The sequence below is a fragment of the Cupressus sempervirens genome, chromosome 4 (genome assembly GCF_028749045.1).
Source record: "Cupressus sempervirens isolate cs-2001-9-10 chromosome 4, ASM2874904v1, whole genome shotgun sequence".
Classification (NCBI taxonomy): domain Eukaryota; kingdom Viridiplantae; phylum Streptophyta; class Pinopsida; order Cupressales; family Cupressaceae; genus Cupressus; species Cupressus sempervirens.
This window is the reverse complement of record NC_143121.1, coordinates 661,769,075-661,795,578: the sequence shown is the minus strand read 5'-3', so window position 1 is coordinate 661,795,578 and position 26,504 is coordinate 661,769,075. Positions and strand designations below refer to the sequence as shown.

Genomic DNA, 26,504 nt, shown 5'->3' with positions numbered 1-26,504 from the left:
GGGGTATTTTAATATATGTTTTATATATTACACATCTTTTATCCCACATTGCCCATATGAGTTGAGCGGACCCTTGGAAATAGAATAAAAGGAAGCATTTGTGGCTTCATTAGGCAAGTTGAATATGAGAAGAAATTGGTGTGTGAGTTGTAGCTCCGTTCTTGGCATTTGAGGACGTCTATCCTCTCTTGTAACATTCTAGACGTCATTCCCTTGGGGTTTGGCCTTTGGAATTCTTTCTTATTGGCTTCATTATCAGGCAGTTTAGTTGCATTTCCGGCTACAGGCAGATTTGATATTTTGATCATATCTTCTTCACTACTTGTCCGACGCTTATGCCGCTTGGAGGGAATGGTATTATGAAGGTAGTGGACTAATTGGAGGACAAAGTATTGTAGCAGCAAGTTCGTAAGCATGGACTGGAGTATTATGACAATATTGCTGAAGTAATTAGTGAGTTGATAAATCTGCCATGTATTTGGTTTTATGAATTCTGAAAATAACATTTTATTAGCAGCAGTTCATTTCCACTTTGCATATTATTGTAGTGTCTTTCTTGTTTATGTTGTATGATACCAATTCCATGCACGAAACACAACAAACAAATAAACGTTTGATTTCCGGAGTTATAAGGGGTTTTAAGAAGTTGAATGTAAACTGTTTGACATAATTCCTTTCAGCAATTTGGTTTAGTTTTTTTGGGACATCCAGGGGTGCCCATTACAGAATGGTTTTCCGATGGGTATTAAAGCACGGCTCGTAGGAAGTCTTTAGGCATGCTTTGGATTATATTTCTCTGTACTACAAATTCCTGTTGTTCCCTGTAACTTGCCATTTCGGAAGTGAAAGATCTTCCCTATTTGGCTCATGCGGTTTCAGTGGGATTCAACCCTCACCTTATTCCGCCGATGTTCACTTGGTCTGTATCTAGCAAAATTGGAGTGCCATCATTATTTGCAAATACTTATCCATTTGTGAATGTTCTTCCATACTTGTACTAGCGTTGCTAGGTATCTTGGCAAATACAATCATAAGACAATATCTTTCATACGGCCATTGTCAGGCACCATCGTTTGTTGGCTTTATCTGGTATATTCGTGATTACTTGTGTTTACTTGTCCGACATAGATCTCAATCAAATCTACTCATACCCCATCTACAACTCATAACACACAAGACACATACCACTCATCCTCCTGTCTTAGTTTGTATGGTCTTGAATCCATACGGCCCTCCTGTTATACCGTACGGCCAAGCATCCTCCCTCTAAACCCATACCCCTCCTCCATCCTCCACCTTCCTCCTCCTTCATTTCCTCACCGTACAGCATTTTGTTTCACCGTACGGCTGTTCCCTTTCAACCGTACGGCCTACACCCTTTCAACCATGCGACCAAGCAAATTCCACCGTACGACACATTCAATTTCAGCCGTACGGCCTAACTAGGCCTCCCATACAGACTTCCTGCACCAACATTCCTTGATCTTGAGACCGTACGGATCTCTACACCCTCTTCAGCAGAATATGCACGCCACTATTTTAACATTGTTTGGTGTATAGGAGGACAGGAACATTACAGTGGTATCAAAGCGCTTTGATCCTACCAGCCTGTGGACAGTGAATGAGAGTTTATAGCCGAAAGAGGACACATTTCATTGATCGAATGGCTGACAAACGAGAACCGACAGCTGCCGAACTTGTGGCTCTTCTGAGGGAACTTGCCAGTAATCAGGCACAGATCACTAATATGTAGCGACTTATGGAAGAAACTCTCAAGAAGTTGGCGGAGAACAAGATATCCGGAGAACAAAATGGTCACAGCGCAGACTCAGTGTTGGGTAAATCAAATCCTCAGCCAACACGCTCTCAACCTTCCATGTCAACTTTTCCACCACGGACAGAGGCACAATGCGAAGGGAGACAACCAACCTCGAAGAGATGAGAGAAGACTGGAAGAATGCAAACCTTGAAGAAGATATATCCTACAAAGACTACGCAAATCTAAAAATGAGATATTCAGGAGGCAGAAACAAAGGATACTTTAATGATGACCTTAGAAGGAAGTTGAGTAAGGTATATCTGTCTCCATTTGATGGATCTAGGTCCATATCTGCACAAGCGTGGGTAATGAAAGCCGATACCTACTTCTAGTTGAATCCCATGCCAGAAGAAGAAGCAATCAAATTTGTCGCGCTGCACTTGGAGGGAGTTGCGCGTGAATGGTAACACCACGGCACCATCACATTAGGGCATGATCAAATAAATACTTGTGTAGAATTCACGGAGAGATTGATAGGACGATTTGATGGTAAAGATCCGGAGCTCAATTTCAAAGATTTGGCGCAACTGAGACAAACTGGATCGGTTGATCAGTTCATTGCAGAATTTCAGAGACACTGTTTTGGTCACAGACATTTCCAAAAGAAGACAGGTAGTGCTCTTCATGGACGGACTGACAAAACCTCTAAAGGGTTGGGTAAAGGGGTTCAATCTTGCCACCCTGTCGGAAGCAATCAATAAAGCACAGAGTATGGCATCGTCATCAGCATCATCCTCTCAAAGTTACTCACATCCTAAACTGCCGACATTTCAGAGGGGCAAAACCTCTAAAGGGTTGGGTAAAGGGGTTCAATCCTGCCACCCTGTCGGAAGCAATTAATAAAGCACAGAGTATGGCATCGTCATCAGCATCATCCTCTCAAAGTTACTCACATCCTAAACTGCCGACATTTCAGAGGGACAAACCTCTGCCCTTAGAAGCCATCATTGGATGAAGCTACCAGACAGGAACTCCAAAGGAAGAAATTGTGTTTCAATTGCAAGGGACCCTGGGAGCCTGGCCACTGATGCCTCGAAAAGGGGAAGATCCATTATATTGAGGTCGTGTCCGATGATGAGGACGAACAGGAAGAAATGTCGGCCGAAGATAACCAACCCCACCATGACACCAACATCAGTCTGAACCGTACAGAGAGAATTGTTGCTTTGGTACAGCGTAGAGGAGCCACTGCATTGGCTGGCAGCCCGAGGTGCACAGTTTTTCGTGTACGGGGTACCCTTCAAGGACAAAGGGTTACGATGATCTTGGATAGCAGCGCTACTCTAAATTTCATCAACTCATCCTTGGTAAGACAAAGAAGTCTCCCTACGGAGGCGCACGTAGGCTTTCAGGTCAAGGTAGCCAGAGGGACTTTCCTGCCCTGCACGCACCTTGTTCCTCAACTGAGCATCACAATGGCGAATCACACGGTGACTGAGGACTTCTTCATAGTGGACCTAGCTAACATGGAAGTTATTCTTGGCATATAGTGGATGGAGAACCTTGATGAATACACCCAGAGTTTCAAACAGATGGACTTCACTTTTGTGGTTGACGGAAAGAAGATTGTCCTCCAAGGAATGGTAAATGAAGGTCCGAAGGAAGTTTATGTGCATCGGATGGAGGCAATCTTTCGAAACAATGACATTGTGTGGGCTGCGCATTGTTTTATCTCGGCGGAACCTATAAAAGGGCAAAGAACACCTCCATAGGATGATGAGCTCCAAGATATTTTAAGTAGACATGAAAAGGTTTTCATAGATATTCCTCCTGGCATACTATCTCACCGAGGGTTTGAACACACTATCGAGTTGGAATCAAGGACAAAGTCGGTCATAACCACACCGTACCACCATCCCAAGAAATTCAAAGATGAGATTGAAAGGACGATTCAGGAATTGCTAGAGAAAGGATGGATCCGTCCTAGTTCTAGCCCATTTGCGTCATCTGTGGTCTTGGTCAAAAAGAAGGACAGGACAATGCGCATGTTTGTGGACTACCGCGCGTTGAACAAAAAAACAATAAAGAACAGATATCCAATTCTAAGGATAGATGAGCTGCTAGATGAACTGCATGGCGTGGTCTATTTTTCAAAAATAGATCTCCATTCCGGATACCATTAGATTCGCGTGAGGGAAGATGTGGAAAAAACGGCTTTCCAATGTCACTACGAACATTATGAGTTTCTGGTCATGCCATTTGGATTGACCAATGCCCCTACTACATTTCAATCATGCATGAACCGCATCTTCAACAAGCAATTGAGTAAGTATTTATTGGTATTTTTTGATGATCTTATTTATAGCAGGTCATGGGAGGAGCACTTGAAGCATCTAAACGAAGTTCTAAGTATCATGGAGGAATAGTCTTTGTTCGCCAAGCAGTCCAAATGTGAATTTGGTATGACAGAAATATTGTTACTTGGGGCATGTCGTCAGTAAATACGGAGTTCAAGTGCATTAGGAGAAGATTCAAGCTATCCTCGATTGGCCTCCCCCAAAATCACTCACGGATTTGCGAGGACTCTTCAGAGTGTGCAGTTACTACAAGAGGTTCGTTGAAGGATTCTCTCAACTCGCCGCACCTTTAACAGATCTGACGAAGAAGGGGTCATTCCAGTGGAACGAAAAGGCACAACTCACCTTTGATAAGCTGAAAGAGGCCATGAGCACTTGTCCTGTGCTGGCACTACCTGACTTCACTCGACCGTTCATTTTGGAGTGCGACACATTCGGGAAAGGCATTGGAGCGGTACTGATGCAAGATAGACATCCCATAGCTTATGAGAGCAGGAAGCTTACACCAACAGAATGCCTATATTCCATCTATCACAAAGAAATGTTGGCCATCGTACATGCACTAACTAAGTTCCAGCAGTATCTGGTAGGTGCCAAGTTTGTCGTCTGTACGGATTACAACAGTCTGAGATATTTTCTAGAGCAACGGGACCTGAACGAACGGCAACAAAAAAGGGTAAGCAAAGTTCAAGCTTTTGATTTTGACATTGAATATGTGAAAGGGAAAAACAATGTGGTTGCAGATGCCTTGTCCTGGAAACCCACCATCTGCTCACTAGACCAGATTTCCGCTGACTGGAAGGCACATCTGTTAGTGGAATATTCCAAAAATACATTTGCCTGTGAAATAATGGATGGCCACAACCACGAAGATCGATACAGAGTGATGGATGACATCATCTACTATAAAGATCGGATATACTTGGTACCAAAATTCGAATTGAAGCAGAAGATCTTGAAGGAAATACACGACTCACCTCTAGCTGGACACCCAAGTTTCCTCAAAACTTACAGAAGTCTGCAGGAGAGGTTTTCATGGAAAGGACTTAAAGGGGACATGTTGCAATATGTAAGAGAATGTACAATCTACCAACAAAACAAGTCCGAACACACTCTTCCTGCCGAGCTGCTACAACCTTTGCCAATTCCCGAACATAAGCGGGAAAGTATATCAATGGACTTCATAACAGGTCTTCCCAAGGTGAACGGAAAGGATTGTATCTTCGTGGTGGTTGACAGATTTACAAAATATGCACATTTCTTCGCCATCCCCTTAGACCTTCAAGCTGCACAAGTTGCCGATCTGTTTTTTAGAGAAGTCTTTTGTCTGCATGGATTACCCCAAAACATGGTTAGTGATCGGGATGGACAATTTGTCAGTATATTCTGGACAGAATTGTTTTGGTTGGCAGGGACAAAATTATTGCCAAGCACGAGTTACCACCCGCAAACGGACGGTCAAACCAAGATTGTAAACAAATGACTCGAAGGCTACCTTTGAAACTACGTCTCGGCACAACAAAGAGCGTGGGTAAAATGGATCCATCTGAGGGAATATTGCTACAATACCACGTATCACATGTCTATCGGGATAACACCATTCAAAGCTCTGTACGGGTATGAACCCCTCTCCTTCATCGACACAGTTCTAGGTGACACGCACCACGAGCAAGGGACTACCTTCAAGAAGGATAGGACATACCGAGGAGCTTGAAAGAAAACCTACAGCGCGCACAAAATCAACTAAAGATGTACGTCGACGAGCACCGAATAGAGAGGAGTTTCGAAGTGGGGGATCTGATCTATCTTCGGCTCCAGCCATATCGACAATCTTCATTAAAGGGAACAAGAAAGGAAAAATTGAAGCCAAAATTTTATGGCCCCTATCGCGTGGTTCGTAGCATTGGTGAGGTAGCGTATGAACTGGTACTCCCGGAGGGAAGCCGCATTCATAATGTCTTCCATGTTTCCTGTCTGAAGAAAGCCATTGGGCAAAACGTCACAGTTGCTACTGACCTTCCACCACTCAACGAAGAAGGAAAGCTCATTTTGGAACCTGTCAAGATCCTCAAAGTACGTGAAAAGACCCTACGAAACTGCACTGTGAAGGAATACTTGGTACGCTGGCGACACCTACCATTGGATGATGCAACATGGGAAGGCGAGCACATTCTCCAACACCCAGTTTTGCATTTGCTTGAGGACAAGCAAACTTTGGGACGAGAGAACTGTAATATTCCCATAATAAAATAGATAATAAATTAAACTTTGCAACGGGTCGATTGATTTAATGTATCTCGGACCCATTTTTTATTTTTGTGTTCGAAGTTTGTGTCGCCATCAGCTATCTTTGTACACCCTCGGAATAGTTTCCTGACGAGTATTTAAGCATAGCTCGTAGGAAGTCTTTAGGCATGCTTTGGATTATTTTTCTCTGTACTACGAATACCTGTTGGAGTTCCCTGTAACTCGCCATTTCGGAAGTGAAAGATCATCCCTATTTGGCTCGTGCAGTTTTGGTGGGATTCAACCCTCATCCTATTCTGTCGGTGTTCACTTGGTCTGCATTTGGCAAAATTGGAGTGCCATCATTATTTGCAAATACTTATCCATTTGTGAATGTTCTTCCATACTTGTACTGGTGTTGCTAGGTATCTTGGCAAATACAATCATAAGACAATATCTTCCATACGGTCATTGTCAGGCACCATCGTTTGTTGGCTTTATTTGGTATATTCGTGATTACTTGTGTTTACTTGTCCAGCATAGATCTCAATCAAATCTACTCATACCCCATCTGTGACTCATAACACACAGGACACATACCACTCATCGTCCTGTCTTAGTTTGTACGGTCTGGAATCTGTATGGCCCTCCTGTTATACCGTATGGCCAAGCATCCTCCCTCTATTCCCATAACCCTCCTCCATCCTCCACCTTCCTCCTTCATTTCCCACCATACGGCATTCCCTTTCACCGTACGGCTGTTCCCCTTCAACTGTATGGCCTACACCTTTTCAACCATACGGCCAAGCAAATTCCACCATACAGCACATTCAGTTTCAACCATACGGCCTAACCAGGCCTCCCGTACGGACTTCCTGCACCAACATTCCTTGATTCTGAGACCGTACAGATCTGTACACTCTCTTCAGCAGAATACGCGCACCATTATTTTAACATTGTTTGGTGTATAGGAGGACGAGAACGTTACATTTGATGGGGCCTATGAGGCCCACCGTCACCTCTTGCACTTTGCTTTCACCAATCACCACCCTCCGTACATCTAACTAAAAACTTCCTACCACCACCTCCTCCATTGCAAGCAACGTCTCTTCATTTCCTAGGATAGAAGAGTCCTCCATGCCTCCCTCATTTGTTCCCTTGAGGCTTTATAGTGCACTATTTTCCCCCTTCCTCTTGAGTTGGATTTCAGCTCATTGGGTCCCACACTTCTGTGTTTTATGATATCGCTGGTCATCCCACCTCCTTCTTGTCATCTTTTCACCTACACAAACATCAGAGAAGTAGTTAGAATCTTGAAAGAGAGGTTCCAAGCTGAGTTATTCAAACAAGGCTTTAACATCATGGGTGCTTATTTCTCTAACCTCTTCAATCATGTTGCATGCACAAGGTTCCCCTCCTATCGCTGGTCATCCCACCTCCTTGTCATCTTTTTACCTACACAAACATCAGAGAAGTAGTTAGAATCTTGAAAGAGAGGTTCCAAGCTGAGTTATTCAAACAAGGCATTAACGTTATGGGTGCTTATTTCTCTAACCTCTTCAATCATGTTACATGCACAAGGTTCCCCTCCTCTTGGTCATATACCCCATCATACATCTAATTCATAAGTTAGGTGCCGCCTCAAATCCCAACAACTACAAATCATTGTTAGACACATTTTCTCCAAGCTCTATGTCACCGCTCTCCACATATTCCTGTCCAGAGAGTTGGCCTAGCATTGCATTCATGCTAGATGGTAGGCTGGTTTTGAGCTGGAAAATCAGACCCTGGACCATATTCTGACTCTTCAAGCCAATATTTAGAAAATTTGTGATTGTTCCTCAAAGGTTTATTGCTCTTTTATCGATTTTCGCAAAGCCTTTGATTCTATCCTAAGAGTGGCACTCTTTCAAAGACGTTGCAAGATTGGTATTTATGAGATTCCCTTGACTACTATTATACAACTTTATGAGAGAGTTCATCGTCGTCTCAAAAGTACGTGTGGATTCTCTAACTTCATCAAAAGTAACATTAGTGTTAAATAGAGATGCCCTTTGTCCCATACTTTGTTTGGGATCTACATTTTAATAAGTTAGAAGTATTTCTCCATGAGCTTTCTTGGGAGGGAGATGGGCACCTTCTCCACCGGATTCTGATTTCTATCTTGCTCTTCGTCAATGATGTTATTCTTTTGGCTTCTTCCCCAGAGAACTTGCAAAGACAACTTGATTTCCTTGCTTCCTTTTGTGATAGTTAACTTAATTTAGATAAAATAAAAGTGATGCTCTTCAACAGTCTTACCTCACCTTCACTTTCTCTTTGGGAGTGAAGAGGTTAAGATTAACACTTACCACATATATTTGGGTGGTCAAGTTCTCTGATCCCTATTTTAACTTGAGACCTACCCTTCAACCTCACAAACAAGGAGCATGGGATTTTTGCCTTACAACACCACGATCAAGATGACCCTCATGGACACCCTTATCAAAACTATAGTACTCTATGGTTCTATGGTCTAGGGGCCTTTATTAGAGTTTTATTGGGCTTCTACTGAGCATGTTCAAATCCTTCTCCTTCGGTGTATCATCGGGTGCAAGCAATCATCTATTTTACACTATTATTCATGTGGTGCTTGGGGCTCGCCTCTTCAAACTTGAGGCAATCTTCATTCTTATCTACTTATTGTCTATCTTCAGGGTCTCATTGATTCAAGAGAGGGCGCTACAAATAACCGCTACAAATAATCTTACCTTGCTTTCTACTCCTTTCTGCCTATTGTTGTTTCCATTTCCTTTGGTTGCACACTTGACTGATTCGTTGAGACCTTGGCACTTCTTGGATTGATCAAGATCAAGTTGGATCATCTCCCCACTCTTTACTACCCTCTTGGTGCCCCTCACCATCTCCTTCCAAACATGAGCTGAACAAGCGTATTAGAATGGATATCTACAAGCCAATTCATTCATACCACTTAATTTAATCCCTACAATGGTCTTCCCCTTAAGATGGGTTTCTATGCGGAGCACTTTATCGAGTTGTGAAGGGCAGGCTCACTGTCTACCCTTCTAAGTTACCTTGCCGCTAGTCACATTCCCTCATGTTCTCCCTTGGTTCTTTTATAGTAGGCTCCCACCAACTCCAAGTTGAGACAATCATTAGTCAAACAAAGTGAACAGGATTTACCAATTATGCAGCCTTAGGGAGGCTGAGATTGAGAATTTTAATTTCCATTGCCCTATCTACAACAAGAGTAGAGGGAAATTCTACTGCTAATCTAAGGAGGCCCAGTCTCTCTCCACCTTTTTCAAGTTCTTCGATTAGAGGTGCCTTGTTCTCTATTTGCAAGAAGCCGTTAAGACTCTAAGGCCACTATCTTCTACGTCACATGACTCCGTAGTCCTATCAACTTATTACCTCCTTTGTGCTTTCATCCATGCATATTACCAAGTGCCAGCTTGATCCCTCTAGTCATTCCAAGTCTGGGAGGCCCCATAGGCCCTTATACCGCAGTTATCTTCCCCTTGGAATATTCAGAAATGGTCCAAGACCCCCGATCTTCCTATGGCTTACCCTTCCGTTCCAGAGGTCGTCGCTGCTGATCAGAATGTTTAGTGAGGGTTTTGGAGTTCCCTTGATGGGTACTCCCCTCCTCTTGGTATTGCTGATGTTTTTGTTGTGTGTGTTTGCTTTTTCTAGTACCATTTTTGGGTGTCCCTGCTGTTGGTTGGCCACTTGTTCTGTGTTCTACAATCCATTTGACCTTCTTTGTGGACATCTGCTGGACATTAATAAATTTATCTTATCTTATCTACTGGCCCTAACGAACATTAACACAATCAATCAATTGGCACAATAGACGCTCTATCACTCCTAACTTTCCTGTTGTTGAAGAATAGCCTTTGAAACTCGAGAATATGATACATCAAATGTATCTTTACTCTACTTCCAAACTGCTAGCCATAGCTCTCCAATGCAGCAAATGCAAAAACAAATATCATGATAGTGTAACTATGTGCACATACTGTATCTGATCAACAAACCTCAAAAACATACTGCAGATGCTTCCATACAGCAACACGTGATAGAAATACAGGAACTACTAATACCAGAACATGACGATAACATTAAGACAGCTATCAACCATAGCTTGTCACAACCCTTTCAAAACCCATATGCTCAGACATAGAAATGATAGTAACTGCACCCTATTGAATACCATGACATCAATAATAAAGCTGACCTGCACCTTTAACATTAATGAAAACCTTTGCCCAACAATACCTTCTGCCAAAAAAAATTTGAACACTGAACTATTGAAGATTGAAGCCTGATTCACTCTTCCAGATGATCTTAACTTTTGCCAAAAAAACCAATCTTTGACAAATAACCATATTCCCACCAACTTCATAAATGACAACAACACCCAGCACCCTTTGACATCAATATGTTAACAGTCATCAATCTTTGACATCAATGACAACATTTCCAACAGACCTGTTAGAGCTCAAACAAAATCATTTTATGAAGATGTTTTGGAATGCATTAGACACTACGTAGTAAAGTGTTAGAATTAAAAATTCATACTTTAAAAGATATCAAATTAACATTATCTTTTCAAGTAAATTACCTTATCAATCAAAGCTAGAGATGCACTAATATTGGAGCAAAACAAATTGGCCGGGTTCTTAACAGGATTACTATTGTGGCCAAATTTCAAGCAAAGATAGCCTGCAGAATAAACACTTTTTCAGGCACTCCTTTTAAGGTAACTATTTATTTCTCCACAAAGTTAATAGTTTGCAAACTCGGAAATATCAAATAAACTAAATATTATCACAAATTATACTCATGCCTGGATTTTTTAAACTTAAAAACTATATGAATGAATCAAATCTTATAATAACATCCACGAGACCAAACAGCCTATGGTTCCCAGGGATAGCTAGCAAACGAAACCCAAAATAGAGAGCACCAGCCATCTCAATTTCTTTTTCCTTTTGCAACTTTGATCTTCTGCTCTGTATCTTGGTTAGGAAAGCTACAACTCTTTTAATCTATTCTTCTTCAAACAACTTACTCAAGTTGTTCACGTTTCGCGTATAAATGCAGTTGATCTGAATATTCTTGTAGGCTGAGCACTCTATCACGTAATGTCATTATGTCTCCACCACTTCTTGAGTGCAAAAACATCTTCTATCTGCCCACTCTTCTTTAGGTATCATCCACCTTCTGGTTTCACATCTAAGAAGATGTCCTGTATGGGAAACATATACAGAACCTTTGATTCAGCTCTGTTTGAGGCTATGGCTGTGCCTCTATTTTGCTGTCCCCATATTTGTACAGTGCATTTCAACCAGTCTGATGCCTTTGCTAGTTGCCATTGCCTCCACAACACTTCAACTTCCTTGTCTTGCTTTTGTCTGGTATTACAACACCTTGCTGTACAACCTTGAGACAGATTTAACAAATGGTATGTTAAAAACTGGAATACAATTGTCACAGCCCCTCCTGCATAAAAGCTACTGCCTCTCTGCGATTCACAATGTTCTCATCCCACCAATTATTATCAATTCCAAATGAAATGCAGCATCAAAGTCATACTGCTGAGAAAGCTTATGAAAGAATCTGCCATACTTCTAAGTGCCAAATTTTCTGACAGATCCCCACAAAGGTGTGCCACACTCAATGGCATGCAATGCTTCCTCTTCACAGTAGTGTCTGTCACAAACACCTAAGCAAGTTTTTTCCTTACCGACCCTGATACAATATTAACATTATATTCTTGAGGCAATGAATATTATAGTGTAGGATAATTTATGATATAAGCCAACATAAGCCAAGGAATTGAGCCAACCAGCCAATGAATAGAGAGCTCAATGAAATGGACAAAATCAGATCATGTAGGCAATCATCAGCCAGCTTGGGCTGCCAGTGTGGATGGACACACCCAAAGTGCAAATGGTCAAAACTAAAGACCTTGACAGCCAATAAATGAAGCAGCCCTCAAGCAGTTCTAGCCTGCCCCCTAATAAAGTGGAAGCTAAGATGAACAAGAACATCCAGCCTACAAAGGAGAATTTTATTCAGAATAGCTCGACAATGGATATAGTTCGACAATAATGTTAATGAAGAACAGATTATTTTCCACATTTAAATCTTTCTAATCATGTCCTTAGTGGACAACTTATGCACATTCTTTAGCTTTGAAGAAATCAAAATGTACAGTTAAGTGGCATGATTTTGAGAAAGAATTCAAGTCCCAAATCTATAGTATTTACTGTAAGGAAGATAATGCACTCAAATGACAGTATATGCAAGGACAAGAGTATATCAGTGAGCTGCATTGGACATCTTTTCTGCAACACACGAACACAATTCTTTGTGTGAAGGGGAACACAATTGTAGAAGCATGTACCCTCAAAAGAGGGATGAGTAATGGGAAGGTCAAACAAATTGTGATTAGAAATTTTTAAGAAATATTCCAATGCACGGTATTGAAAATTGAGGCAATGAGATGCATACTTTTGGGTCTCCTCCACAATCCACTATACATCTCCACTGTTTCACTTGTTTCTTTTCCCAAAACTGAGTGCATTGTTACAACTTACAGATTATTCAAATAAGTTTGTAGTTTTTTGTTTCAATCCAGCTTTTAAGTTTTTAGGCTAGGAAAAATAACAAACTTTTACAAAAGATGGTAATCCAATATACAAGTCTAAAGCATTTGCCTGTGGTCTAGAGGTTGATAAAGGGCATTGACATACAAAAAATCATAGTTCAAATTCTGAATCTACTTGCCTGGAACTCTTGAATGTGTACTGTTGGATTCAAAAATTTGAGCCGAAAAAGTTTACAGGGAAAATGAATTTTTTTTTTTTAAGTTCTTTAATTCTTCCTTGGTGTAACCAGAATAAAAATGGACATGTCAACATTCAGAAATAAAAAGAATTTTCCATATAAAGTTATAAACGGAATGACCATAAACATCAACAATTATTCAGAAATGGGAAGGACAAACCTCATTGAGTGACCTCATGAAGGCATCCTGGCCTCCTTTCTCCTCCTTGCTAATAACTTTTCCAGATGACAGACTGAATGCCCTGTGACTCAAATAATGATAATTTATCCCCACCCTCTGCAACAAAGTCATTGATAGAATTATAATTAGAACACACGTTATAAAGTTTAAACACAAGCATTTGTGATTACATCTTAATTAATGAATACATATATAGGGTATTTAATATTTATTTATAATCGCTTTTAAATTTTAAGATAAAACACCCTAAATTAAAAAAATAAATACTAATAATAGGTTTAGAAAATAAGTGTAATAACTCTGATAATTTTTACCCCCTCTGAATCTTGAAGTAAAAATGAATTATTTTGAGCTGAGATATTGATCATCTTCATGTTCGTGTCAACTTGGAAGAATGGTGTGTTGGATCAAAGTGTCATTGATGTCAAAATACAATGCAACAAATGAAAACACTTGACATTGTTGATAAACAGAGCCTACAAAATGTTCATGTTTCATTCTGCAAATGTCAAACTTACAGTTTTTCAATATTGATTAACATTATATATTGAGATTCACATATACAGAAATACAGTAGATTTATTTATCATGGTAACATTCCTTTAACACTGTACCCATAGTAATGACATTTTGGGAGATAATAAAGACAAACAGCAATGCCATTTTATCTCTGTATTACTTCATGGATTTCAGAGCCTCCGGAGGAATATTTGTCTCTGTTTGGATCACATATCAAACAGTGTCTGTTGCTCAGCGGAAGAATACTGTGAACTGTGAAGTGATTGTTTCTGCACCATGGAGGTCTACACAAGTCTAAAAGTCAATAGACTGAACTGTTTGCAATCAACGTATGAACACAGATAAGACAGAGTCCTCAGGCGCCAATATTATTAGGAAATTGATCTCGTTAGTGATCGTCTGAAATTAAATAATCCTCTATTTGAACAAGTTACCTATAAAGAATAGAATATTGAAAATCGGATCTGTTGGGCTTAAACAACTGAAACAGGTGTCAATGAATTCCTTATTTTAATCACCGAATGAAATGTTAAGTTGCTGTGGTTTACAAGGTTTTTACACAAGTCGTATTCCAAACAGATATTTTTCAGCCCAACAAAGACAATTTTTTATTGTCTTATCCAGAAACACTTTGGAAGGACAGCCATGTCATAAGCAGTTTGGTTTTAAAACTGGAATGTCGAGATGCTACAAGAGACAATTTTAATGAGCAACATCAGTTATTTCCTATTTAATTCTAATAACAAACAGAATTCGAACTTCTAAGGGTAGCTGCAACTGCGATTTAGTTAATCCGAAACGTATACTTACAAATCATCCATTACATTGAAGATTTGAGAAGTCAGAATGTGTACGAGTGTGAGACAGATATACCTTGCAATAAGAATAATGACAGTCTGGGAATTATGTGAATTAAACAAAGAAAAAGTCAGTGCCAACAAGAAAATTAAAAGAAGACGTGGGAAGAAACTGAGGCAGTTGACTGAAAATTGCCATGTTGAATAAAGTGATGAGAATCTGGTTTGATCACCTTCTGCAGGTTATACTGAGACAAGATCATTGATCTGCTATTATTTCAGGTATCTAAATTTAATTTGGTACTTTAGTTTTAAATTCATATCTACAGCAATGCTTTTAGCCTTCTGAAACTACAGAAGTATTATGACTCTTATTGTTTGACTGAAGGGGAACACAGTGTATAAGCAACCAGTGAAAAGTAAATCCAGACTGTCATAGTCCATATATGTTCTGAGATGCATAGAGATATTATTTCTAATTAGCAATTTCAACATCTGTTTACAGATTCTTAAGGAGAGTCAGTTTTGCTTTAGTACATATCTCTGCAGACATTCAGAGTGTTTTTTAATTTGTGTATCAGTACATGGTTCTACAGATCTGTTTTCCATTATATAAAGGTGCCCATAGATCTGTTCAGGCAGTTCAATTCTTGTCATTACCTGATATACAGAAAAGCTTGTGTTGATTTCGACAATCATTTCCCTGAATCAAAATGTTAACAAATTGTGAAGTTGAGTGGGTTGGAGCCCGGAATATTGTAGAGTGGGTGCTCATATTTTGAAAAAGTTGTTGTTCTTAAAGGGATTTGGAGATTCCTGTGTTAAAGCCCTAAAATTTGTAATTGGATTTATTTATGAGTCTGGATTAGGACAGTTGATCCTAGCAGTGATTCTCACCATGGTTTTCGTCAGCACTGGGTTTCCACGTCATATATTTTTGTGTAGTGTTTTGTGTCTTGTTTATTGATTTCATGGTGCTTTCTAATATTCTGATTTGATGCTCTAAGTGCAAACTGATTGATTTGAAGAGGTTTGGATTAGATTGAAGTTTGGTTCTAATATTTATTCACCAGTATCAGAACCAAGTGCATGTCAAAAGTCCTAATCAGTCTAAGCAGATTTTGTGATTAGAACACATGGCCAATCTAGAAGGGGCATTTTCAAATAAGGCACCTTTGTTTGATGGAACGAATTATGCATTATGGAGTATTAGAATGGAAAAGTTATATTGCTTCAATAAGTTATGAGGCTTGGATGTCTGTTGAAAATGGCTACATTTTACCCAAAGCTCCTCTAACATATCTTGCAGATAAGAAAGATCATGAGAATTATGCTGAACCTAAAAATGCATTATTGTGCGGTTTAACTAATAATGAATTTACTAAGGTTATGCATTGTAAAACAGATAACGAAATCTGGGATAAGTAAAAGTGTGTCTGTCAAGGAGATTATAAGGTTAAACAGGCTAAACTACAAACATTTAATGCCAAATTTGAGGAATTAAAAACAAAAGAGGAAGAATGCATTGTTGATTATCTTTTAAGAGTTGACTTTGTTAATGCAATCAAAGGCTTGGGTGAAAAAGTTAAAGAACCAACTGTTGTACAAAAGATTTTACTTTCTTTACCTTCCAGATATAATGCTAAAATTTCTGCTATAGAAGAAGTCAGGGATCTTACTAAATTATTAATTAACAATAGATGATTTACATTGTATTCTAACAGCTTATCAGATGAGAATGTCAAGTGATGCAGAAACAAAAAAGGAAATTGCTTTCACAACAACTAAGAAGGAAAAGAACAAAAGTTCGGAATCATAAGATCTAGTAGAACAATTAGCAAACCTAGTAAAAAGGTTTAAGAAGTTTGGTAAACATAAAGCAAAATCACCTGTGAAATGTTTTAATTGTGGAAAGAGTGGTCATTTTGTGGCAAAGTGTCCCTACACTAACAGTGATGAACAATTTGCTGACAAGTAAAAAAAAAAGTTTGCAAAGAAGTAAAGTTTGTGTCAAGGATGATAGTACTGATAATTCCCATTTTGATGATTATGAAACTTTGTTTATGGCTTTAGGACCTTGTTCTACAGATCAGAGCAATGATGAATCAAATAGTGATTCATAGGATGAAGTTGAATTTGAAGCAGTGTTGGTATGTGCATTGGGAGAAATAAGTTGATTGAACGAGTTGGCATCAGTCTGAAAAGGTAATATAGATCTCTCAAAAGATGCTGAAACTAAAGATGAAAGTATTACAAATCTCAAAGTTATGTTTGAAGAAACTAAAAGAAAGTTAGAAGTCAAAAATTATGAACTTGTTCTTAAAACTGAAAATTGCTCTAAGTTGGAAAGTGAAATAGTCAGTTTAAGAAATAAAATTAAGAAACTAACTATGATCCTTGATAAGCAAATGAAATTCACAAAAAGTTCAGAAATTTAAGTGATGTTTTGGCTCAACAGCAAGACACTAGCATCAAAACAGGATTAGGGTTTGAAAAGGTAGAAAGTTCAAATAGTGCAAAAGGTAAAACGAATTTTGTTGATGCTAAGAAGTGGTTTCTTAAAAGATTTTACTCATTCTATGGTTATTGCAACTTTTACAACTATTTTGGTCATAAAGCAATAAATTGTAGGGTTATACCAAAAAACAGGTTTAATTTTGGGAGTCCAAATTTGTTTAAAACTTTAATGCCTTACAGAATTTCAACTTGATTTGTTTTAAATGTCAAAATGTTCAACATACTACAAGAAATTGTTAGTTGAGAGAATTTCAACTTGATTTTTTTTAAATGTCAAAATGTTCAAAAAACTACAAGAAATTGTTAGTTGAGTTTTGTTGATTAAAGAAACAAGTTATCAAAGAAGAAATACACCAAAAATTGGAGAAAGAAAGAGAACAAATCTCTTGTTGTTACAACACTGCATGCTATGAAAGAGAATCTTTAGATTATCGAAAGTGGTTGTTCAAACCACATAACAAGTGATAAAAGCAAGTTTTCTACATTTTACAGAATGGAATGCTAGTCCAGTGAAATTTGGGGATAAATCTTCAATACCGATAAGAGGTAAAGGTTCCTTGAGTACCAACGGTATGCTAGAAGCAAAAGTATAATTTACCAAGTGTTACTCAATTATGTGATAATGGCTATTATGTAAAGTTGTAGTTTTTATGTAAAAGGAGATTCACCATTGGTTACTGTTGACATATAATCAGGTTGTGGAACTGACGAGTGTTTTTTGTATGATTAACACAGCACAGAGAGAGTAACACAGATGTAGATTTTATTCTGTTCCATATACTTGAATACTCCTATTCAAAAAACTCATGTCTGTCTTTTTCTCATGTGTGGCTGCAGACCTTTGTGGCAGCTCCCCAAGGCACAGCCCTGTGACTGGCATTCTCTTTGTCAGGCTCTCTACTTTATATCAGTTGTTAGAAGCAGCTTTCCATCATCAGTTATCTTCCTTGTAGTGGCTGCCCATTGAATGAAATTTATTCTATCATCAACAGTCACCTAAGTTCAAATTTATCGCATGGGCTTGCCCCATGACAGTCATATTGCCGAGGGAGTTAAGATTCTTTGATAAATTGTTGGACAGGAGGCTTCTGTATAATGACATACCCCTGGAGTAATGGCATATAAATGAAGATAATGACATCATGAACTTCCACAAATAACATACAGTACCTCCAATAGTTTTTATTCAATCACATCAGAAGGCTTTGGCTATTTGTGGGTGGGATAATCTTTGTTGAATCAATCCTTGCCTCTACTCCTCCGTGACATGTTCTTGGTACTCCAAGGACTCTTTTGCAACCTCACACAACTCTGAATAATATACTTAATACATTACAGGTTATATTTTTGATGTGTCCACATTTTTTTTAGTGAAAATAAAATCACGGATTCTCAACGGTTAGAGTATGCAAAATCTCTTTATGAGAGACCGGAGGATGAAGCTTCACTCCCCACAACCAACAATGCAGATGAACTATTCTCTGATGAAGACATTACTCTAGGGATAAGGAGATTAGCAAGTGGAAAAGCTCAGGATATAGATAGGCTGCAGACTGAATTTCTGAAGTGGGGGACAGATTTGTTGACTCCACACATTAGGAACATTTTTAATATGGTCACGCAAGGCTGCTTTCCCATGGAATGGACCACCAGCGTTGTCATTCCTCTCCATAAGAGTGGGAATGTCAACAACCCTTCCGACTACCGCACCATCATGGTGAACCCCCAATTAAGCAAACTCTTCGGTAGTATGGTAGAGCAGAGAATCGGCGGATGGGCAGAAAAAGACGGGAGAAGAGCTATGGGATAAGCGGGTTTCAAATCAAAACATTCCACCATTGATCGCTGCATTACCCTAAGGTTCCTCATTGAAAAAGAGTGGGATAAATAGGGGGAAGAGGCTTTTTGCTGCTTTGTTGACTTTAAGAAAGCTTTCGACAACGTCCTTAGGGATAAGTTATGGAATAGGATGGAAGAATTGGAGGTCCCAACAGAATATAGAGTTGTTGTTTATAAACTTTACGAACAGGTTAAAGCGAAAATTAGAACCAAAGTGGGCATGTCGGAATGTTTTGGCAATGACATAGGGGTCAAACAAGGGTGCCCGCTATCTCCTACCTTGTTTGGCCTGTATATTGACAAGTTAAAGGAAAGGATAAACAAAGCCAATGGAGAGGGAATTCAGCTGGCTGAATATGTGATCAGATTGCTTTTGTATATTAATGACCTCATTCTCATTGCTAAAACAGCACAAGGGCTGAGGGAACATTTGAAGAACTTAGAAACCTTTTGCATGGAAGTAAGGATGGAGGTCAACACTTCTAAGACCAAGGTTATGGTCTTTTCATTGAGGAAGAGAAAACAACAATGCACTTTCATATTTAATGACAAAGCGTTAGAAATTGTAGAAGAATACAAGTATCTGGGGATAGATTTCCATTATCGGCTCAGTTGGGAAACATGCAGATCAAAAAGGATACAAGGGGGATGGAAGGCTTCTTATCTTCTTCAAAACAGGTGCAGGACAACAGAGTTATGGGATTGGAAGACTAAGAAAACCCTCTTTGGGTTGCTGGTGATACCAGTTATTTTATACGGCAGCAAGGTATGGGGGAGCAACGTATCAAACCATAAATGGCGACAAATTGAAAGAATTCAGAAACACTTCATCACAACTAATCTCAAAATCAAATCCATAGTTCCATACGAGATTAGTTTAGCAGAGGCGGGCATGTTCCCAGTGGAAGCCTCAGCAATTGTTAGATTGTTGAGCTATCTAAAAAAAAGTGAGTAAAATGGATGCACAATGCTGGCCTAGTAGGGTGGTTGACGGAGAACTAGCTCGTCGGAAGAAGACATGGAAGAAACAAAATGATAAATAGTTCAACAAGTGAAACATTGTCTACCAAGAGTGCCCAGAAAACAATTCTAAAATAATAAAATGGGTGGCAGGAAAAATCAGATCTGTCATGTGGGCAAACCAGTTAGGTAGAAAAAAAGCCTATTATGTCAAAGAATTTAATCCCACATGCAAACATGACCACAAAGAATATTTAGGAGCCGAGATCAAAGGAGAGGCAAAAATCCTAATCGCTCAATTGAGATCTGGTTCCTACTGTTTGAGATGTGAAACTGATAGATGGAAGGTCCCTAAGGAAGAGTAGGAGGACAGAATTTGTAGATTTTGCAACGAGGGTATGGTGGAAACAGAGTGGCACTATCTAAAGGACTGTACAACATACGAAGACATTTGCAGCCAACACAAAGAAACGTTAAAATTGAACAACATAAAAGACCTTTTCGAAGGACCAAGACTCCTCAAAGGGGCCATTTTACTTATGCAGATTCACAACAAAAGAGATAGGCTGGAGAAATCACATCAGACTGACTAGGAGTTTTTGTGAGTCCCTTAGGCTTATGGCCTCGTGAACATCATTAAAAACCATTCATTCATTCTTCTCAACTACAGCGTCATCATGCCATGTAATTGTATCACAACATTTTGGGGCTATCATTTGGATGCTCATCAGAATACAACATAGTCTTTGAACTCCCACCAACTGTTTGTAAATGGGTGAAAGGCAAAGGTAATTCAAGTGATCACTAGTAACCGCGAAACCAGTGAGGCCCACTTTTCGACGGCGATTATTTTGTTCCACCTATAAAACGAACCTCTAATGGATTCGATTATATGACCTCTATATGGAATACAAATATTTTCCCCAGCAGGCCAACTTAAAACGGATAAAGAGATTTTAAAATTGAAATGCCAAAGAAATAAGATCTACATTGAATATACATCCATATAAAAGTGCTGCTGGTCTAATGCATTGGGGCACCAAATAAAAGGTTGCCTGCTGCTTGTTAATAAGATCGGTAAAATCCCATGGAACGTTGGGGTTTTTAAGCTGAGAATCCAAATGCTCTAATGGCGTTCGCATCATACGAATGATTATAATCATTCCAAACAATGAATTGAAACCACTCAAATTTTTAATTTACAAATAAAAAGCTTAAAAGAATGGTTTGAGCGTTCCATACATAATTCAAGGCCACTGAAAAATAGGGCGACGCCGGACTGACCCTCCTGACACCCATGGCCAACTGCAAATCCAGTGAAAATGGTCTTCAAAATTGCAAATCCATGAAAATGGGCTATTGAACATTTTCTAGTGAAATCTAATAATCATGGCCTATATGTCAGTTTACCGCTGCAATGCGCACAACCTGTCCAATCCTAAACATCTCCGCCTTTGATTTTCAGGTGCTCAATTACAGAGCTTGCTTGACTCGCAGCGTGTGTGAGTTAACGCGAGTAAAGTGTCCTGCTTCGCGTTGCCGCTTTAAGTGAAAGCTGCCGACCCTATTGGAGATACGCCCAGAGAGCACAACTGTTAACCAACGAAATAGTTCGAATGCATCCGATGAACCGAAGCGTACTGTTGACAATAACAAGAAGAGCCAAAGAATACTGTTTGCAGCTTGTTTTCACTTCTGAGGTGGGCCCTAGAATTCTTCCGTTTCTTCAGGTTTTTTTGGCATTAAACAAGGTGGGATTTCAGTTTCCATTTTAAAACCTTAAAAAATATGTAAGGACTGTGTCATGTAGAGACTCGATCCTCCGGTCTGGCGAGGTGGGGTTGTAGTTTCGTTTTACATTGCCTAATTCAAACTCAGGAAATTTATTCATCCTATTACCCATCACTAGGGGAGAGGCACCAGTAGTCATGATGGCTAACTTTGTCAACACATAATTGTAGAATCGAATGTCGCAGAACCGAATGTCGCTTTTAGAACCGAATGTCCAGGACTTTCGTTTTTTTTAGAAATGTGAAATGACCACTTAACTAACTTCAACTAAGGTTTGAGGCTACCACTCACTCAGCAAATTGTCGAAATAATCAATTTAATTGAAAGTGTCTGAAAAATGCAATTTTGGAGGTCTTGACCGAAACTTACTAATATAAATATCAACAAATGATTGTTTAAACATCATTTTTTATGAAAATATATTCAAATACTTCTTATGAATGTAACCTATTAAATACTTAAAGAATCATAAAAAAATTTGATATCATTTTTTTAAGTTATTTTAATATCTTATATAAAACAACAAGAAACCAATAATTGATCATATTTAACACAACTTATGTTCACATGGAAATATATTATAGTTTAAAATTAACTTTATAAATACACTATTCTTTTTAAACCTATTTAAATTCTAATCTATTTATTTCACTTCCACTTACATCTAACTAACTATGTTTCCCTAAGTAATCACACAAAGTCAAATTTTATACATGTTACCCTCTAAAATTTACCCACCATCTAACCTAAAAGAATAATCAACAACCCTATAGTTGTACGCTTTATGATTTACGATGATAATTTTTTCTCTCAATTCTACCCAAGTATCACCCAAAAATGAACAATATAAGATTAATTATGATAATGGACACATGTTGATTAAACATACTTACACGAGAACTCTCTCCATTCTCTTTCCAAAAAACGTGTTGATTAAACATACTCACACGAGAACTCTCTCCATTCTCTTTCCAGAACTTTCCTTAAGCTCTGCGACATTCACGGTAGGGTTTGCATTTGTATAGTTGAGACACATAATCTCTTTGCATTTGTATGGTTGAGACACATAATCTCTTATGCGTTTGACATGATGAAACTTTGGAGATTATAGTTTGCAAACCTATGGTAGCCATGGTTGGAAATCAAAACGCAGACAGATCATTGTTGGGCATCATTGGAGATCTTCCTCATCTTCTCGCTCTCATCGTCTGCATCTTCTTCTTCTTTGAGGTTGTCATGGGTGAATCGAGGCTCGGTGATGTGGAGATAAGTGAGGGCTTTTTGAGTTCGTCGAGGCATTGGAGGAGAGTCAGCCGCCTCTAATTTCTTGACTTATGGCTTCCACCACTTCCAGGGCAAAACAATGTTGATTTAGAGACGAGAAGATTCATGTCAATTCACGGACTCATGTGTACAATTATTGGTTCCATGTATCACATGTCGGGTAATATTTCTGTTAATAGATGAAATCTATGTAATCAATATTTAATATTAATTGATTCTATTTATAGTATTAATATTAACAATTTCTATAACAACTATTGGACCCCGCTCAACTATTGGTGCCTCTCCCCTAGCATTTCATCAAATTTGTATAATTCTTAGCTCATCCTTGAAAAAATAAAGGAATTTTAAAATAAACAAGACCCATGCGTCAAAGTTCCTCTCAATAATTGGAAAGGAAAGGAAATAGAAAATGAAGGAGATGATGTATTAAAATAGAGGTAACAAAGATAGAGTGATATGTTATTATAGAGAATTTTAAAATTATTAATATTTATTTCATTTAACAAATATTTAAATAAAACTAAAGTACATAAATTAAATAACTAAATTATTCAATTTTATCATTAAAATATTACAATAATAGATAAGACGTGTATTATTAGTTAATGGTTATCTATTGTAAATATTTAGTTAGTTTAGTTAGCTTTCATTTTTTTAATTGGTAAATACTTGCTTGTTATTAAAGAGACCGAGAGGTTAATTTATACAAAAGAATAAAGCGGAAAGAATAGAAATATTCTATTCTAACAAATAAAACTAAAAAATGAAAGCTAACTAAATATTTACAATAGATAACCATTAACTAATAATAGACGTATTATCTATTATTGTAATACCCTCCCTTAATGGTTAATCTATCTAACACACCAAGCTGTCCTTTGAATTTGACAAACTTATCAGGACCAAGAGGCTTGGTGAGAATGTCTGCAGTCTGATCTGTGTAGGAACATACTATAGATCTATAGTCTCGTCTTCAACCAGTTGTCGTATGTAATGACAACGAACATCCACATGCTTGGTTCGTTCATGGAAGATAACCATTTACAATAGATAACCATTAACTAATAATAGACGTCTTATCTATTATTGTAATATAAAATATATTTAACAATTGAAAATGAAAAAATATTATCAAAATAAATGTTATAAAAACCATCATACTTATTAAATTAATTTCATTATAGAAATTTTAAAAAACTATTATGAATAGAGAAATTTATTTTGTATTTTTCAAATAAAATTCTAATGAAACATATTTCTATAATTGTTTATAACTTTGAAATTGAATCAATAATCATTAATTGAAAAAATCATGAAAAATAAGAAAAGATATACACATTTAAATTTCATTTATTTTTTAATCAATAGATTTGTGGAATAGTAGTGTTATTAGCCTTGAGCATTAAGATAAAGATTTATGTTAGAGTTTTTTAATTAATTTTTTGGCAAGTACAATCCAAAAAATATTTTAAAAATTAGTTTGAAAATTGATATTTTATTTTGATTTTTTTATGTTCTCAAATATAATTTCACTTATATAATTTTGAGTTGTCTATTAAAAGTTAGCTTATAGTTTTTTCAAATATTAAAGACATTCAAATATTTATAGAAAAGACAAATTTATTTTTTAATATTTGTTTGAATACATACTCAACATATTTATTGAATGTCATCTTTATTAGAATAAAATGAAATTTATTGTCTTAATTTTTAGAATTTTGCATTTCAAAATTAAATTTCTTCTTTTCTATTAGAGGAGCCAATAAGGTCTTAGATAAATGACCTTTTTCTACTTTAATAAATATGGAAATATTTCAAACCTTATAACGAATGGTAGACCCAAAGACAAAATAAGAAGATGGAGTAGGAGTAGGAGCGTTTTGAGCGAAGGAAGCAACGGCTACTTGCAAATGGCAGGGGAAAATCGAGATGGAAAGCAGATGCTCGATCTAGCTTCCGACAACATGTGGGTTGGTCTTATGGGCAGCATATCAGCAATAGATGGCCTCTAAATAGATATAATAAAAAAAGATATCAAAGACCAATACCCTACCCCCAGAATCATGATCATTTCAATCCACCACAAAGGTGACAAAATAGGGGGAATGAGAGGAAATGGGGAAACCAGATCCATGGACAAGAGTCGATCTATAGGAAGTTCAATAGATTCGACTTTACAAAAATTGCACACAAGTTCTATAGACCAAAACAGCAGCAACAAGCTATGGTAAAGGAGAAAGAGGTAGTCAAAGATCCTCCCCAAAAACTAGATGAGCATATCACCTATGAGGTAATGTCTATTGTTCACATAGATAATGCAAAATGGCAAGAAACTATAGGTGAGTTAAGGGAAAAAGCTTTCTTTTTCAAATGGCTAGGTCCATGGCCTTCTGTAAGAACAATAAGGTTGGGTTGTAAAGCATTATGGGGAAAGGAATGTAGGTTGAAAACCTTAACAAATGGCTTTTACATGGGGATTGCACCTAGCAAAACAAACAAATGGGACATCCTAAACAATGGCCCTTACCTTTTAGAAGGTCAAGGAATATTTATGAAGGATTGGGAGCCAAATTTTGACCCAGGCAAAGAAAAGTTGCAGACATTTCCTATATGGATTAATCTCTACAACTTACCAGCAGAATATTGAGGGGAGGAGATTTTAGCATAGATTGGGGACACGATTGGAACCTTTGTCAAAGTAGAGGAAGTTCTAAACATTAAAGATTCTTCCTCTCACCCAAGGATTCCAATAAATATGAAGGAAGGTATCATTGCCTAGACTTCATCACTCTAAGCATAGAAAATGGAGTATGGAAACAACCTATTGAGATATGGGAAGGGGAAGAAAATCCAATCTTGGAAGAGGCCTTGTAGAGTAGCAAATTTTTGAAAGGGAAAGGACTAGATGTTGACAAACTTTTAGAGGAATTGGAATTGAGGGAATGCTAGTTTGAGAAAGAAAAAAGTTTAAATGATCATATCCACTTAAAATATCTCTATGAGATTTAGGAGATTTCTGTACACTAGAAATGTGTCACACTCTAAACCATTCTATCCAAATGATTCCATGAGTTTGGAATGCTTGGATGTCGGCTTAGAGCTCCCTATCCATAGAGTGCAAGAAGTTAGTATTCAAGCATGAAGGCTCTCAGCCAAGCCTTAGAAATGTACTTCTTGCTAGTAAACCATGCAACGGGAGGTTCTTTGAGACAAGAGCAAGAATGCCAATATCTTCAAGGAATCCCTTAAGAATGCAATGCAAGTATGGAAATTAAACTAAGATGATAATGCAAAATGTAGCTATGCTAAGCATGAATGAGAGTATTACAAAACCAAATATTAAGCTATGTGAGATTATTGCAAGAATGAAAACTAAACTAACATGCAACTATGCTAAGAATGCCATATGATCT

General features: G+C 37.9%; 1 protein-coding gene across 2 annotated transcripts in view; it reads right to left on the bottom strand.

Annotated features, from left to right (window-relative positions):
* The window catches only part of LOC149562992 (large ribosomal subunit protein uL10-like), a 52,831-nt gene extending 30,976 nt beyond the window's left edge, over nucleotides 1–21,855 (bottom strand). The window contains exons 1-3 of one of the 2 annotated variants that reach the window (XM_089826431.1): nucleotides 21,424–21,855; nucleotides 21,256–21,318; nucleotides 13,361–13,477 (exon numbers count right to left, since the gene is read on the bottom strand). In XM_089826431.1, coding sequence (XP_089682557.1) covers nucleotides 13,361–13,477; nucleotides 21,256–21,318; nucleotides 21,424–21,459 — 216 coding nt within the window. In that variant the 5' untranslated portion in view covers nucleotides 21,460–21,855. The remainder of the gene's footprint in view (nucleotides 1–13,360; nucleotides 13,478–21,255; nucleotides 21,319–21,423) is intronic. The other variant, XM_089826432.1, reaches the window with a different exon arrangement.
* Between the last annotated feature and the right edge of the window lie 4,649 nt (nucleotides 21,856–26,504).